General features: G+C 37.3%; 1 protein-coding gene across 1 annotated transcript in view; it reads right to left on the bottom strand.

Moving 5' to 3' along the window:
- Positions 1-10,232: 10,232 nt before the first annotated feature.
- depdc1b (DEP domain containing 1B) overlaps positions 10,233-16,853 on the bottom strand; it is a 7,394-nt gene continuing 773 nt past the window's right edge. The window contains exons 2-11 of the mRNA XM_072461325.1: positions 16,493-16,758; positions 15,615-15,759; positions 15,369-15,496; positions 15,158-15,288; positions 15,032-15,079; positions 14,812-14,952; positions 13,953-14,119; positions 13,140-13,316; positions 11,176-11,358; positions 10,233-10,645 (exon numbers count right to left, since the gene is read on the bottom strand). Of these exons, the coding sequence (XP_072317426.1) occupies positions 10,481-10,645; positions 11,176-11,358; positions 13,140-13,316; positions 13,953-14,119; positions 14,812-14,952; positions 15,032-15,079; positions 15,158-15,288; positions 15,369-15,496; positions 15,615-15,759; positions 16,493-16,758 (1,551 nt within the window). The 3' untranslated portion in view covers positions 10,233-10,480. The remainder of the gene's footprint in view (positions 10,646-11,175; positions 11,359-13,139; positions 13,317-13,952; positions 14,120-14,811; positions 14,953-15,031; positions 15,080-15,157; positions 15,289-15,368; positions 15,497-15,614; positions 15,760-16,492; positions 16,759-16,853) is intronic.

Below are 16,853 nucleotides of genomic sequence, written 5' to 3'. Positions count from 1 at the left end.
TAACAGTGTGATAAGCACCACCCAAAAGTCAAATCTAAATTATATAATAGATGTATTTCCCTTTTAATGAAAGGACAGAAAAGGTGAATGTGCTGGTAAAGTAGACAGATAAATGAGCTTTAGCCAAATAGTGTAAATACTGTATGATAAAAATAGTGTCTATGCCAAACTGTATGTAAAGAGCACATGAACAAATTGACAACTCCAGTTTGTAGTTCACCAGCTGTGCTCTCTCAACACACACCACTTTGAAATCTGCCGACCGGTATATTTATATGTGTACAAATACTGTGTACTGTTTGCTTTGACAAAGTAATGTCTGTTGTTTCAGTGCTGTCAATGAAGTCAGTCAATTCATACTGTGACTTCTACGTGAAAAATGTGTGTAATGTGGAATGTGAAAATACATATATATATTTGCTTGTGTATATTTGCTTTATTAAATCTCCTGTGGCGTTTTCTCAACATTTTGATTCGACTACTTCCGTGTTTTGGAACATGATCTTCTCATGTCAAAATAGAAACATGGATTTTATAAATACATTTTTATCTATCACGAGATATCACTGTTGCCTCCGGGTGCTTTGTGGCCTGGTCTGGAGAAAATAACAGTCTTATAGTTCGCACCAGTTCTGTTCCCTTTAGAATTGGGTTTAGGCAGATTACACACAGACACTTCCTGGTATCCAATTACTTCAATGGGCTCTAAGTGTGCTTCGAAAACAGCTGTTCTGTGCTACCTTGCTCCTAGCAGCCTAGAAAGGACAATTCAGCATTATTAAGTTACATAATCTTAAAAAAAATCATACAGCATATGTAGGCCTATTTATTTACCCATCATTTTCTTCAGTGGTAAAAGTATACAATAATAATATTAATAGTTCTACTTGCAGAGATCTTTATTCTGCCCCATGTTGTCATACTGTGGTTTACTTTAATTGGGCGACAGGTTTTGCCCAATAACTGCTGAATCTGGAGTTGGAGGGAGAACTGTCACCTCTGTTTTATTTATATTTTACTGACCTTTATTTAACAAGGAAAGTCCCACTGAGATTTAGCATTTAGCATTTGAGTCCTGGAGTTATTTTTCTCTGCAAAAAAAACAATTTATCAGTAAATGCTTATGCTAAAGGGACAGTTACTGGGTATATGTATTTGAATGATATTGTTCTACCGATTTTTGTGTCGTAATATTAAGACTTTTACCTGCAATATTTTCACAAAGGTCCAGATTTGGTAGGAGTGTAGGTAGGAGAATATTTCTGTCCTACCAATTAAAGTCTTACACCACAAAACTGTGGGCTGTGACTCCAGATGGTGCAGGATTCAAACACCGGACATTCTTGGAATGAGGCGAGGGACTGTGTGTGTAATTTTACTTTAAAATCGAAACGAAAAACTAAAAGTAACAAGTGAACATAAATAAAATACTCAAATCAGAGATACAAAGCATTTTGTGAAAACTGTTAATACAATAAAGATTTGAAATGTGCTGCACTATTTCCATGAAGATTTATCAGACTGAAAACACAGAAAAATTGTAAGAATTACAAATTAATTAAATTAGAAAATCAAACTATTCATACAGTATAATACATTTGAATCATAAGCTAATAATATGTATTATTTACAATGAATGTATGCCAGGCCTTCAACATCTGATCGATATCATGTAGTATATAAAATATATATCGTAACACAAATAAGAAAGTCGACATTATTTTTGCTTTATTTTTCTTAAAAAATTGGGACAGGACAGTGCAGCTTGTAATGGGGATGAGACTGGGAAAGGACATGCAGCATATTGTCATTGAGTTGAAATGGAACACAGCCTGCTCACATGTAATGCATGTGTGCTATCCACTCCACCACCGAGCTGCACTTTTAATGCTTTGTCAGAGGCTGTTGAAGGGCTGAAGTGATTCATAAAGTGTGAGAACCACCTCTGGACCACTTTTTCATTTTCTCCTGTTCTACTCTCACCTGCTTCATCATCTCCTCCTGCGGGGCCCTCGTCCGCTCCAACACACTCACTTTCCTGACCAGTACAAGTGTTTCTCTGCATTTGTTTCAGCTCCAACTCAGCGCTTTTCACCTCTCAGGCTTTTCACTTCTCCTTTCTGCATCTGGTCCATCCATGGTTTTCCTTTGGTTCTAATTGAGCTTGTTTTAGTCCTCATGTGGGCTTGGTTTGGCTCTTGTTTAATCTTTGTTTTGTTTAGTTCCCATTTTTATGTGGTGAATGTGCAAGTGTGAACAGATTCTTAATAATTATAAAGGCATCGGCCAAGTTTAGGGAATCGATCGATACATCAGTTAAATCAATCAAATGTACACATAGAGTTGACATAGTCGTGTGGAACATTTGAAAGTGTTAATAAGCTCATGTTGTGAACGCTCTTTAAAGGAAAAGGGAAGTTTTAGCTGGTCAGGGTAATATGTAATAAAAGTTGCACAGGGGATATGAAAAAGAGTCCTGAATGTTACCTAATATATCATGTCCTTGGGTCTTTTGGCGCAACCTTTAACCAATCAATGAAACAATGACGACATCAATCATTTTTGTTACTATGGTCACAGTTTCCATTCACTTAAGGATTAAAACAATAATACGATTGAACTGATGAGAATAAATGACCTGTTCTGATACTAACGCAAACCATTTAATCATAATGTTCTTTTTGATGGAATCTAAGTCATAACTTTTAAGACTTTTTATGACATAAGAATCACTATTTTATGCATTTGAAATGATTGGAGTTGAGGCTCAATCAGTCATTGAATAAATTAACATATTTTAAACTTTTCCACACCTTTTGCATACTGTCCTGGTATTTTAGTGCCAAGCTCGGAAAAGACTGACTACATCTTTAAGATTTGAAATGTTGATGTCACAAGCTCTGAAACACTCTAAACAGTATCATTACCTCATTGTTTATATCTTGGACAGCGTTCTTCATTTGTTAATTTTATTTAGATTGTGGCAGAATCTGGAATGAGAAATTGAATAAAAATCCACAGGGTTAAAACTAATCCTTGGCTAAAGTGCCTCCCATAAAATATACAAGATTTAAATGTTACATAATCAAGTTTCCTTTAGGATACAAATTAATCCATAGGTCTAGTACTGTAATAAGAAAAGCGGCTTAAGTCGTGGTCTTGAAGAGTATCTAGTCATTAAAGTGTATTAAGCCCCGTCTCCTTCAGAAGTGAACAGCATTAAGACAGCTTTACCACTTACCCTTACATAAGCCCTTTTACTTCATTCAACTGACGCTCTTTCAACAGTTTCAACGCTCTGCTCTTAATTTTATGCCACTTCAATGAGATTAGTTAAATATAGAAATGTCACTCATCGTTTCTCTCATTTTGCCTTAGCATTTTCTTCTTTCAGCTTGTGTTTACGTAAGAAACATTAAATTGTGCCAAAATGGATTAGATTCGACCCAGACTACGGAAAAAGTAGAGCCAAAACATGATTCAAACAAAAGATGACCCTCCCCATAGAGTGAGAGACGGACATTTTGTTCACTGCCTTGTTTGGGGGTTGATCTTGGATGTTTGTTTTTGTACTCGATGCACCTTTTGTGAGTCAGCTAATGACTAACCATGGAACACTGGAGGTCACTTTGGCCTGGTTGAGTCACCCTTTTTTAACTGGTGGGATTCTAAATAATACCAAGGGTTCACTAAATAGATCATATTTTGAAACCTGAAACTTAAACAGCAAATATGTTCCAACCATGAGGAGTTGGAAATGAACAGACGAGTTTTATTTGAGGTTATTTGAGGTGCAATTTACCAAAAGTAAGATGCTTTTGATGAATAACACATAAGAAAACATATTCAGGATAAACCAAACTGTAATGACTAAACACAAAGAAGGGAAACTGTACCAAACCTAGGGACAAACAAAGCCCCCACACCTCTGGACCATTCAAAGTAATAACATCTCCACGGAGGAGGAAGACCCCCACAACAAAAGCCACAAAAACACGTGGTGACCGTTATGCATTGGCAAAAGGTAAAAGATGAACTGTGTGTTACAGGTCTCATATAAACAGCAGAATCCTCTTCTCTGGGCTGCGTTAAATGTCATGGCCAGGGCTAAAGACCCCTCCAGAGCAGAGCCAATTATCACAGCGATGTGTCTACGCATTCCAGGAAAAACTCTCCGAGGAACATGGTGGGCTTCCGCTCCTGGAGAGTGCACATTGTCTCTGCAGCGGCTCCGGCCTGGGCATGTGCGCTGTTGAAAGCCTGAAAGTGGAGAGCAGCCCGGCAGAATGCAGAGAGTATTATGCATTATTATTGTAGTAGCCACTTTGAGCCATTAAGTGAAAATGCTGCAGTTCTGCGCGTGATCTCTCTGAACGGAGCGTGCCAATACCTCTCGGAATATTTGGAACACTGTGCAGTAATGGCAAGGCCCAGCGTTAGGTTCCCTTCTCTGATTCATTTGACAATTTCCTTCTATGCACAAATGTAATTGATTCAGTGGGACTATTTCTTAGACAAACTGTGTTGCTCCATAAAGGAAATTACTTGGAGACAGTAGTTCACACACTGCAACAGATTAAACCAAAAAAGAAAATAAACTGTAACACAAAAACAGGAATAATTGTAATAGTTGAAATAGAAAATAAGAAAAACAAAGGGCATGTATTAGTAGATTAAAATAAAACAAAATTGGGAAGCCCTGGTTTCTTTCAATGTTAATTATTTACAAAGCCAAGGAGCATTAAGCATCCATTAATGAATAATAGCCTGTCACTTGTTCTATGAGTTAGAACATAGGACACTGCGTTACAAGGTCAACATTTTGAGGCAGTGATGCAGGTTTTGCTTCTGTAATTAAGATTTACTCTTGATTTAGTATTATTTTCCTTTTAAATCTCAGTGCAAACATGGGTTGTAAAAGTTATTTATGAGCTTGAGCTTCCAGTTATAGGTGAAGGCAACACACAGGCCATTTGTTTCAAGTGACATGCTCTGGCACTTTAAATTACACATAGCACTTTGGACAGCACCCAGCACTTTTAAACATAATTTGAGCATTAGAAAAAGCAAATTGCACAGAATTGGTTTCGAAGTGTTTTGTGTATTGATTGTTCCTTTCACCACGTTTAGATCCTGGGCACAGGGCACTTTAATTTTTAGCTGCTGGTCCCTGGAGTAAAAGGAAATGATGGATTTACCAATTACAATAAATTGTGCAATATCTGTTAAAGGATGTTTTTAAGAGTGGATGTTTATAATATTGTATTGTGGAAGAGATTTAAGCCTGTTCCTCCTGTTCTTGAGCTAAAGAGTTTCCCATGGTAACAGGCTCTTTTTAAGGTTCTGGGCCGGACCAACACAGGAGGACGTATGGGGAAGCAGGGTGGGTGTTTTAATGGTTTATGGGTTTTAACTTCAGTTTGTTTTTTTAGGATTTTTATGTGAAGTTGGATTTTAAATAGTTTGTGGAGTTTTGTTTTTTATCATTGGAGTGTTTAGGAGTATTTTACACAAGTTAATTATAATATTTCATCCCTGTTTTAGCCACTGTAGTTGGTCCAAGTTAGTGCAACCAGATAAAAGGCGCCACTTTCAAACAGTCTGTGTTCTGCTGCTGGAGAAGAAGCTGACCTCCAATGCAGCTTGCACGTTGCACACATGCTTAAAGACAAAGTAAAACTGTGGACCACATGCTGATGACATTTGGTTTAAAATCCTCAATTGCTCTGGCAAGGTCCCAACTTCCCATCATCTGAAACACATGGATAGTGGTACAAATAAGATAAGATAATCCTTTAATGTCCACACATGGGGAAATTTCAGTGTTGCAACGCAGTAGATACAGGGAGAAAGGACAGATAACGTATAGGAAGTTTAAAAATAGAAGAATAGAAGAACTCTTATAAACAAAACAAAAAACTCTTATTAACAAAACTTCTCTCATATCTTAATAGGGAATGGAGGGGGAAAAAAAACAATAAATAAAATAAAAAGATTTAAAAAAAAAAAAAAAAAAGTAAAGTAAAAATAGCTAGCATAAGACTAAATAATACTAATACTAATGGTAAGTAAGTAAACAAATAGAAGTAGAATCAACAGCAGTAGCATTAGCAGCATAAGGACACGTTTCGAGCCTTATTTTAGCCTCCGCAGGGAACTTTATTATATATACTTACAAACGCGCCACACTTAATAAGACAGTTGGCTCAGTGATGGTCGGTAAAATGCCTGATCAGTATTCACAGCGGAGGGTTTCCTCACGGCTTTGCAGTGTCTCCAATGAGAGCGTTCCCTCTTCTGCGCCGCTGCTTAGAAATCCCTTATCTCTATTAACACTGCTCCAGACACCTCGCAACAATAACACGAATATCAATGTGTTTCTGACCAAGTGCGACCCACAATTAACCTGTCTTTTCACGCTAGATCATCTTTGTTTAGATATTGAAGAGGGCTGGGTATCTAAGAGGCGCTGTGGTATAGATTTATATAGTTATACGGCATAGATTTTACACAAAGAAGTTGTCCTTTGTCATTAAAAACAAAGATGAAGGATGATTCTAAAATGCAGTGATATGTACTAAGTTCTAGAAGCCATTTTAATTGCTTTATTATTGGTTAATTGGAAAAGACTGCATGTAAATTAATATATGAGAGCACATAGGTGAAAGTATTGTAGCCTGCATTTGCTCTCATAAACACAACGTTGAAGGAAAAGTTGGTGAAGTGTCTTGCCCATGGACACGATGACAGTATTCACCTTCAGGTTGGTGGGCGATTCCTGTAACCATTGAGACACTGCTGGGCTAGAAGCTTATACATGTTCATGACTCATTTTCTGTAATCAAAGAAAGCAGAACATTTCACCAGGAAGACGCCGTTTCACAAATACTTCCGCTTGATGACATTTTGGATATAATAAAATGAAAACTGTGTTCTCAAGAACCTCATCAGTCGCACAGATGGTAGTAGAACGTATAATAAGTAGCTGTATACTAAAAACAGCTTTATAATGTGTCAAATGTGGGCCGTCAGTTCCTCCCCTAAAGTTATATTTTGGTTAAAATGGTTAAAATAATCCTGTCTCTTCCATGTAAAATGGCTGTGTGAGTCCTTTTCTGTGATTGGAGGCCTGATCCGCAGCCCTGACCCTGATGGGCTGCTCCTGTACAACACCTCCAACTATTTAAAGACACTCCACCTGTTCGGGCTGCCGGCCATTTTGACTGTGTCTCATTTTGTTGTCATTCAGTCTGACTTTGTGTGCGTTTGAGACACTCATAGTTTGTTTGCTTTTCTTATGTCTCTCTATTTCGTTTTCACTAAATTCTGTTTATGTTTACTCATTTTTTTTTATTTTGCTCTTTGTTTTATCTTTGGTTTTTGGTTTTCTTAGGTTTCCATTTAGTGAAAATATTTTAGGTTATTTTGTTTCTGATTCAGTTTTTTGCCAAACCATTTGAATAAGCAGCTTATTGGGAAGAGGCCAAGCATCACATTCAGACTACAAAGCAGAACCTGCACACAATTCATTTAAAAAATATAAGGTAGAAAAGAAAATGAATGTATATCTACAGACATTTTATATAATACATGTTGTGAGTGTGTCCCACATGTAATTTAATCTGTCTAGTTAAACTATAATTTTCAAAAATTTACATTTTGATGGTGGCTCAATTTATCATAAAGTTTTCAGATTTTTATGTCATATTTTCCAATTGCACAAAATACATTTATTGTGAATATATGAAAATGTATTAACCTATTTCATATGCAAGACTAATTGTTGGAAAATAATGCAATACCTTAAAGCCAACTTTGCCAATGTCTCGGCCGTAGGCAGAACCTTGCACAATGTTCCAATTAGTCTCAGGGCTGCACACGTCCTAAAGCTCTTGGTTTGATGTGTGAAATCTGCTGTGGAGGAAACAGCACCAGAAGCATCTGAGTAGAAGGATCTGCAGCGCCCCAGTCAAGGGGAGCAGTGTAAATATTCAATAGCCATTTATCATTTTACAAGTTTGTTGAATACAAAACTCTGAAAACATAAGATCCACCAAAAACAACTTTAGAACAAATCTCTCTGAGAACTTTTAGCTGAAGTGTGAACACAGACTTTTCATACGCTCTGGGACACAAATAATGTTTATTTGATCAGTTTCATCACAACATATAGGTATCTGTCCTTAGTACCTAAAGCAACATAATTTAATGACAAACATTTCTAAAAAATATTGTACCTGGTAAATTACCAAAAACTGGATCAATTTACCTCATTTCCTACATTTAACTTCCACATAGGGCCTGCCTAACAACGGAAACTATTGAGCAATATTCCACCTGCCTAAGGCCCATAGTTGCAGGGATAATCTTCAACAAGATACAGTCACAAAGGTATAGGTCAAAGGCTTCTTGTTTATGATATGCTGTAAGTAATAAGGTGATATAGTGTTAAAAAAATATAAATAAACATACCATACCTTCCAGATCAATCACTGGAAAAATAAAGTTTGCCAAACTGAAATTGACTCTAGAAGTACATCTTAGATAGGTGTTAGTGACTAACACTTAATTAAAAATAAATTATTCACTACTCAAATGACTAACAGTTAATCATTTGTGCAGTGAATAATTTATGTTAATTAAGAACCCCCAAATGATTCGTCCTCAGATAAAGCTCCAGAAGAACTGACAGGGGAATATTTGAGCAGCTCATTTAAAACTTCCCCTCGTTCAGAGGCCAATGGTAATGCCGAACACTGGCGCCACCTGCTGGTCAAAACAATATGACACCAGCTATTTTTAATGGCGTCTAATTAGCAATAAGAACGAGTAAATTGAGTGTGCATTAATAATACGCATAAAAAAATCATAATAATAATAATGCATTCGATTTGATAGCATTTTTTTGGATACTCAAATACACTTCACATTGTATTCTTCATTCACTCCACACAGAGGAAGTAAGCATCACTGTAATACTTGCACCATCAACACAAGGTTTAAAATAAGCTGGAGACTGGTCTAAATTACATGATGGAATGTGGTGTTTAACTGTCAGATTGCAGATTTGACCTGGTTTATGGTTCATATCTCTGTCATTTCTGGGCCTATTCACGTGAAACAAAAAGCTAAAGTTTTGACATCTTTCACAATAGTTTCAGAAAGTGGTGCCATTAGTCAACCCCAAATATCTGAATGTTGTCAGTTGAAAGGAGTTCAAACCATAAGATTATAACGGCAATTTGTAATTTCTGCATTTATTGAACTAATAAACTGCATTTATTTAGTTCAATAAATGCAGTTACTCAGCCTTGATCAAACTTACTTTAGGGCTTAAGCTGAATATTGAAAAAAAACACAGGTACATTCACTAAAACATTTTTATTACGGTTCTACAGTAGTGACCTCTGCAGAGATCAAGGGTCCAGTTAAATTACACATTGTATCCCTTTTTGAAGTAGTACAAACATGTGAAGAAATCTATTTACAAAGTGTAAACTACCAGCATCATTATTATTTTAACTTTTCCAGCAATTCAAGTTATAGTAACAGTAATTCCAGCATTGGATAAAAAACAAAAACACAAAAACAACTTAATCACAGAATAAGAAAAGAATAAATGTTGATTGGTTGAGCAATTCAACACTGACAGTAAATGACACACGATGGAAACATATGAGACAAATACAACATTTAAAAACATAAATAATACAGCAGAAATGATGAAAGATAGATACTGCTTATTGTGCAAACAGTAAAACGTGCTCTAGCAGAAACAGGACCAGGGGCATGAGAAGGACAACTATAGAGTAAACATCAGTGCTGTAGTATTTAAGAACAAATAAAGTCACTCACGTTTCTGTGGTGAAAGTTTGTTTTTACACAATTCAGATCACACATTCAGTACCATCCCCCAATATTGATATGTTCATCAGTAGTAGTTTTTTACTCAATTATACTGCAAGCTGCCAAAATCCAGAAATATTCTCATTTTTTATAAAATGTTCTATGATTAAACAATTCCCCAATTGATAGTAAATTCAGTAGTGATTTTGAAGATTGAAATAGGTTTAGAGACACTTAGTGCTGTGGTTTGTTCATGTGGCATAAAAACAATTTATCAATAACAGTTTTAATCAAAGAAATGTTTTCAAGAAAAAGAAATGTACATATTATTATTAGAATTGAACAGCATTGTTTGCTGCTACTGTGGTTAAGACATGACATGAGAAATGTATTTATATTAGCTGCAAACAGCTTTTGAAGGGAAAGTGGACCTCTAAGTGGTTCATTATTTTTCAAGTTTCCTATCTATATACAAATAGATTAAAGATGTAAGTCGATATGTTTAAATTGTGTCATTCCTGCTAATAATATATCTTTAGTGTCATTTGAGTGAATGAGAAGGGCGAGTAAACTGCTCACCGTTCAGACTTCTGCCATGAGCGTAACAGTGAATCTCTCCAGCAGAAGCAGTGGACTATGCTCTGAAACTCCAGCTCCTCTGAAAGGGCTGGAAGGATCTTTTGAGGTTGAAGAGCATAAGATGCGGTTTAAGCCGCGGGGCTTTCTCAGGTATAACAGCAGCTTTGCTCTCCTGGGTGGGAAATCGATTTTGGTAGATCTCCGGATAAGACTTCTGGAACTGTCAGAAAAGAAAACGCATTTGAATTAAACAAGACTTCTCTGGAAGACGTCACTTTGAAGAGCTTTTGAGCCAGGATTCAACTCAGTCAGGTGAACCTCTGTACTGTGTCTCTGTAAAGATGATTTACTGTGCGATGTGAGAAAGTCAGAGGTAGAAATGACTTTTCATTACACATATTTTGAATTTCTGAGTAAAAAGTGATGATATTTTACATTTATGCTGCTCTACTAAACCTTACATTCAATTTACTTACGCACTGGTTTCAAAAGCTGTTGTGCATTTTTGTTACTTAATCAATATTTTGAGGTTTAATTACATGTAAAATTATCAAACCAATAACCATTCATTGCACTGTTCACATTTTGCACTATTCTGACCATCTGTAAATAGTGTATATACTCAGACCAAGTGTATATTTGTGTTATTAGTACATTTTAATTTTCATGCATGCCTCTTATATGACAATGACCATAAACCCCTTCCTGATTCTAAAGCCCTAAACACTTCCCTTTCCTCCTCGGCCTCACCTGTTTGAGCCTCTTCCTCTTGTCCCGCATGGGCAGCTCCTTGTCCGCGATGAGCCCCTCCAGCAGCTCCTGCAGCGGGGTCTGAGTCCCGATCACCGTCGGCTCCTCGGCCTCCACTCTTCTGATGTGTTTATAAAAAGCTGGCGAGGCACCGAAGTCTGTGTCCGTGCCAGCGTATTTGATCTGCAGAGACACAAGGGCACAATCGGATCAATGGATTACTTTCAAACTTGCTGTGAAGGTCAGTGCAGCAGAAACACATGAGGATGACGCTCCTCCTGGCCTTGATCAGAAGTTAGCACGTTATTACAGAAGATAAACAGCACCTTGTGAACAGCCATTAAAAAGAGCTTGTGAAAAGTTTTTGATTCTTGTGCGGTCTATGCAATTCCACTGAAAATAAGTATTGACAGTTCTGTGTTGCCAAGAGAAAAACTAGATTGGGGGTAGATTTTAGAAATAGCTTTAGCCAGTGAGACAAATCGAACTCACAATCGAAAAGAATGTGCAAAAACGACAGATTATTTTGGTGAGTGAAGACGGCGTTTCCAGTCTTCACCTTAAAGTGACACAGGAAACATCAATTTAGAAAGACAAAATGAATCAAATCAATGATGACCTGATTTTGTACAAATGACTTGTCTGTTCAATCCTGTACAGTCACCATTAGTCCTTAAGGCACCTATTTCTGCCCCCAACTAGTGTCAACAGCTCCACAAAAACAAGAAGTGTGATGTTATGGTTCCATTGTTTAGAACAATACTACAATATATTTTGTCATTCAAGTTTTAGAGTATTTCCCCACCTGGTTCCCCTCTTATGTCTGTTATTGTATCAGCTCAGTGTTGGACATCTCTCTTTTCTGTAAAGTCACTTAAACATGTTCACTCACGGCCAATGGACACAACTAGACAAGCCGACCATGAAGTATTATCTGTTTTACACTGTTATATTTTCATTCCTGTAGGTAAGAAGTAACGTGTTGACAATGTATTCAATATGTGCAGGATTTCTGATTGAATCAACCTAGTGCAGATGGCAAAAATATACTGATTTCTATACATTGAGTAAATCTTCACACATTGCATATTGAAGTAGATTTTTGTTAGTATTCAATTATTACAACTGAATGAAATGTTAAAGCACTAATCTCATTGCATAGACTGTTGTTTTGGTTCCTGTTCCTCCTGCTTCTACGTGACCCTGCAGTGTTTGGTTGAATACGTGTGTAACTTCCCCCGTGCACAGTATAAGTATAAGTACCATGTGCTGCTAACTGGAGGACTATTCTTGACCTTGTAACTGTGATGACCTTGTAAAGTGGATTGTGTACCGGCGTATGAGGATGAATACTTGAGTTTGAAGCAGTTCATTTTGAACATGGATGTCACAATATCACATTTGAGCGATTATTGTGAGAAGAAACATCACAATACAATGATTATTAACACATTTAACAAGAGAAAAGTGAGCTATTTTCTTTTCTTTCATTCTAATATGTTACTACTTTACACCACATAAAAAGCGCACTATAATTAAGTGTACGTTTTTAGAGTGCTGACTGAATATTTAATTTTGCTTCTAAAAAAAAAAAAAACAATGATAATTAGATTTGAGTCCTAACGATTTATTGTGACCTGAATAATCACAATCTATTTACAAGAGTTTTGTTTATAAGAGTTCTTCTATTGAGAGTGTTTTTTATTTGAACTTCCTATAAGTTATGTCCTTTTCCTCTGTATCTACCTGCGTTGCAACAATGAAATTTCCCCATGTGTGGCAATAAAGGAATCTTATCAATCATGGATGAACCAACTTTCCTAAAACCCGCAATCTCAAAACACTCGCTAAAAATATTGACAGAAATGATCCGACCTCTATTACGTTTCATAACTACCCTGCGTCTGTCTGCACACAAACAAATAAATCATTTTACGTGTGTGTGTGGTGGTCATTTGAACAACCTGCACTCGGCGTAGGTGGGACAGGTGCTCCTCCACCTGGGAGCGCAGTTTGGGTGGCACTTGGAAAATGCTGTTGTAGCGCTCCATCATGAAGATCACCAGTTTAGTGGAGAGCAGTTCATCCAGGTCCATCTCGTCCACAGAGCCCAGGACACACTGTGAGAACATCTGCACCATCTGACAACACAAACAAACATAAACGAGCACTCCGCTTTAATTATCGGCATTAAACGAATAGATAAATTGTCGTGACATAACACAGAGATGAGTAATTCCACAGTGGCACAACACGTTCTCACACAGTTGAGTGTTTTGATTTTACAGTAATGTCTAATCTAAAATAATATTGCTGTTATTGCCTCCACAAAAGGTACTTTAAACTTTGTATTAGCTTTAGAACTGGCTTCACTTTTACTTCATGAAACGCAAGAATCATTTTAATGGGACAAAAATACATATACACTTTAAACCAAAGTTGTGTTAAGACATTCAAATTTAAAAGTCAATACATTAAAGCAATTCAAGGCATTACGCTGAGGTGACTCTAATTATTGTTTGTTGCAAAAGCACTTTCAAGTCAGCTCCTTTAACATTTGTACAATGACAACAAATCTATTTAACTAAAGATAATAATAAAAACACTGTCTACTGTCTGGAAATATCAAACTTGATTTTTAATCCTTTACAATCAAAAGCACTTCCCTGTTTACTTTACTTAAGAATTAATTTATAGTGTTTCTTTGCCATTTGATATCCAATGTTTGTTGTTTTTCTGTTAATGCAGTTTATTATTCCATTCTAAGTGGTGTGTACCAGAGTGCGAGTGGGAACAGTGTCATTTAGTGGAGGCAGCAGCTGATTCTGCGAGACGCGAGCCATGAGCCGCAGCAAGAGCTGGAGCCGTCTGCGGTTTGGAGGAGGCAGTAACAGACAGCTGATCTGAAGAGCCTCAGTGGCAATCTCCTGATCACTCAGCAGACCTGCAAGACAATCAAGGGAACCAGGTTTGGGAGGTGAATTCGGGGCATACAACTTCTTAAGAAGGAAGAGGCATCAAGTATTTTTGTAGAAAAAAATTCAGTTGTCATCTGGACACTGAAAACAGAAAAATACTGTCCTGATGACTACAACTGAATCTGTAATGATCACTCCTGGACAAATGAGGGATTACATTGATTTGTAACAAGTAATATACTGTAATAGTGAATGGATAGTTTCATTTGTAAAGGAGTGTGTAGGGAGTAAAAATGGTTTAACAAAAGGCAAGATAGTGGCAAGCCACACGGGTCAAAAGGGTTCTGTCTGAAAGAGATACGCTACAGGAGATATTATTGAACCATTTAAATAAAGTCTGAGGGGTTTCAAGCGTTATCTCCTCCCTTAGAGCAGGGCTGATGTAGCTCAGAGTACTATACATTCTAATGCCTTCAGATTAAAGACAACTTCTGGATCTCAAAAACAGTCACCTTTCAAACTTTTCCTATCATGGATCATTAGTGGACAAATTAGAGATTACACCGACACAAAACATTTAAAGGTAGTGTCACATACAGTGTATTCATTGTACTTTAGTTTTCATTAAACTAGAGCAAAGGATGTGGATAGAATTGTGTCAACTGGATTAAAGTTTTAAGATCTAGAGCAAGAGGTTGAATAGAAAAGCAGTACTCACTCAGTATGTTGACGAAGACTTCATACAGATGAAACGTCAACAGGGGCTGTTTAAGTCTTTGAAAATACTCTGCTACAGTTTTTAAAACATCCCTTTCAAAACCCGGGTACATGGGCTGTTTGGGGTCATTGCCGTTGGGCCCTAGAAAACAAGCAAATGTTTGAGTCATCTGCAGTGAAAGTGAAGAGACACATGCCAAAAGTGATGAAATGATGCTTACAATTGGCAAGACATTTCATCGCAGACACAACCCAATAAGGCATGTCCTCTGCAAACACAAACAGAGACACGGGTTAGTTCAGAACAAACAAAAGCACAGAACAGCTTTTCAAATGAAACACATCACCTGCTTTGTTCTCCAGCACAACGATGCCCGACTTATTGACTTTGGTCACATTGTGCTCTATATGTTTCCCATTCACATACACTGGGTCTAAAACACCTTCAAGTGTCTTCAGGCCCAGGACTCTCTGCAAACTAAAACAGCAATTGTATTTTGAAGATGTTAATCGTTTATAAATCCACTTGAATTACAAAAGAAGACAAACTTTACATACTGTGCAATTGTCATGCTTTTCCAGACGTGGTCCACTTGCTTAGGCGTCACCTCTTTTCTTCTTATAAGCTTGCACTCATGTACATCTCCTATTGCAACACTGTGCCTCTTATTCCATAAATCAGAGGTCTGAAATCAAGAAAATGTGCATTGTTTTCACACAGAACAAAAACACACTTTCATCCGTTTGCATTTGCAATTGAAAATGTACAAAATCAGTCAGTGGAATGAGAGGAAATCATCTCACCAAGAGAGCAGGCTTTGACGGGACAGTATTTTTCTGTTGAGGCAATTCTTCATAATCATCCCAGCGAATGAGTCTGGGCAGGTCACTGCAGTCTCGCAGCAGGGATCTGGCAGGGATAGATTTCAGGGGAGACATGGCGGGGAACCTGGAGGACAAAAGACTCAATATCAGATCAGAATTGTGTCAAAATCGTTGAAATCGTGTTGTTTGGTTTGATATGATTATTGCGATGTCGATTGGGATGCGTGTGAAGTGATACACACGTCTTAGTCAGGCATGATTTGATGTTGACTATTAATAAAAAACACATTATTGTCAGGAACATTTTGGAAAAGGTTTGTGATGTTGGTTTTGTGCAACCAAAAACGACTTCACTACACAAAATGTTTCTTTACCAAAAATATAACATACAGTATATTCACAGGAGTGGGCGGTATTTTAATTAATTAATCAATTCAACCAGAAAAGTCCCACTGAGATGTAACATGTCTTTTTCAGGGGAGGGGAGGAGCCTATTGTGCATGTATTCAGTATTGACATCTATAAAATGTGCCTGTATCACACAAAACACGAGTGGACCACAAAATTGACCACAAAAGAGCAGATATATCATGTTATTTCATTGTTTCATTGATTACACATTGATTCTGTCTGTTTTAAGTATTTTTTTTAATCGTTTTAATTAAAGATGACATACTCTGTACTACTCAATTTGCTCCAAAACGGCAATTGCAATATTATCAGTTTTTCAATCTATCTCCCACCTCTTTATACTTTCAATAGATTGATGACCGTTATGGATGTGGTTGAACATCAAAAATCCCTCTTGAACAACACTTTTGATGTCTCTGTGAAGTGTACTGAGGCCTACATCACACCTGTATAAGTGGCCACTGTCCTCGAAGTCCTCCGTGCCATGTCGGCCCTTCACATCTTCAATAACGTGAGCCTTTAAGAACTTCTTGAGTAACTGCAGCGTCTGGTAGCGAGTCACCTCCGGTCCAAAATTGTAATTGCGGCGCAGAAGGTCGTGCAAGAAATCGACTGCCTCGGATCCCGTGAAACTCCAATCATAGCAGCGGAAGTGTGCCCAGTGCCTTCTCAGTGGCATGCCACAGCGGAAAAGCTTAATAGTCTCATTCCACTGCCAGAAAGAGAGAGAGAGAGAAACTGTAACTATGGGGTTATGCATGAATAATCCACCTTCATCTTTTACTTTGCACTGAAACATGAATTCTC

Source organism: Eucyclogobius newberryi, unplaced genomic scaffold (genome assembly GCF_026437365.1).
Source record: "Eucyclogobius newberryi isolate DKJ021-1_F unplaced genomic scaffold, fEucNew1.0.hap1 SCAF_3, whole genome shotgun sequence".
In the NCBI taxonomy this organism is placed as follows: Eukaryota; Metazoa; Chordata; class Actinopteri; order Gobiiformes; family Gobiidae; genus Eucyclogobius; species Eucyclogobius newberryi.
Note: the sequence above shows the minus strand (reverse complement) of the source record. Positions and strands in the feature narration are given on the sequence as shown.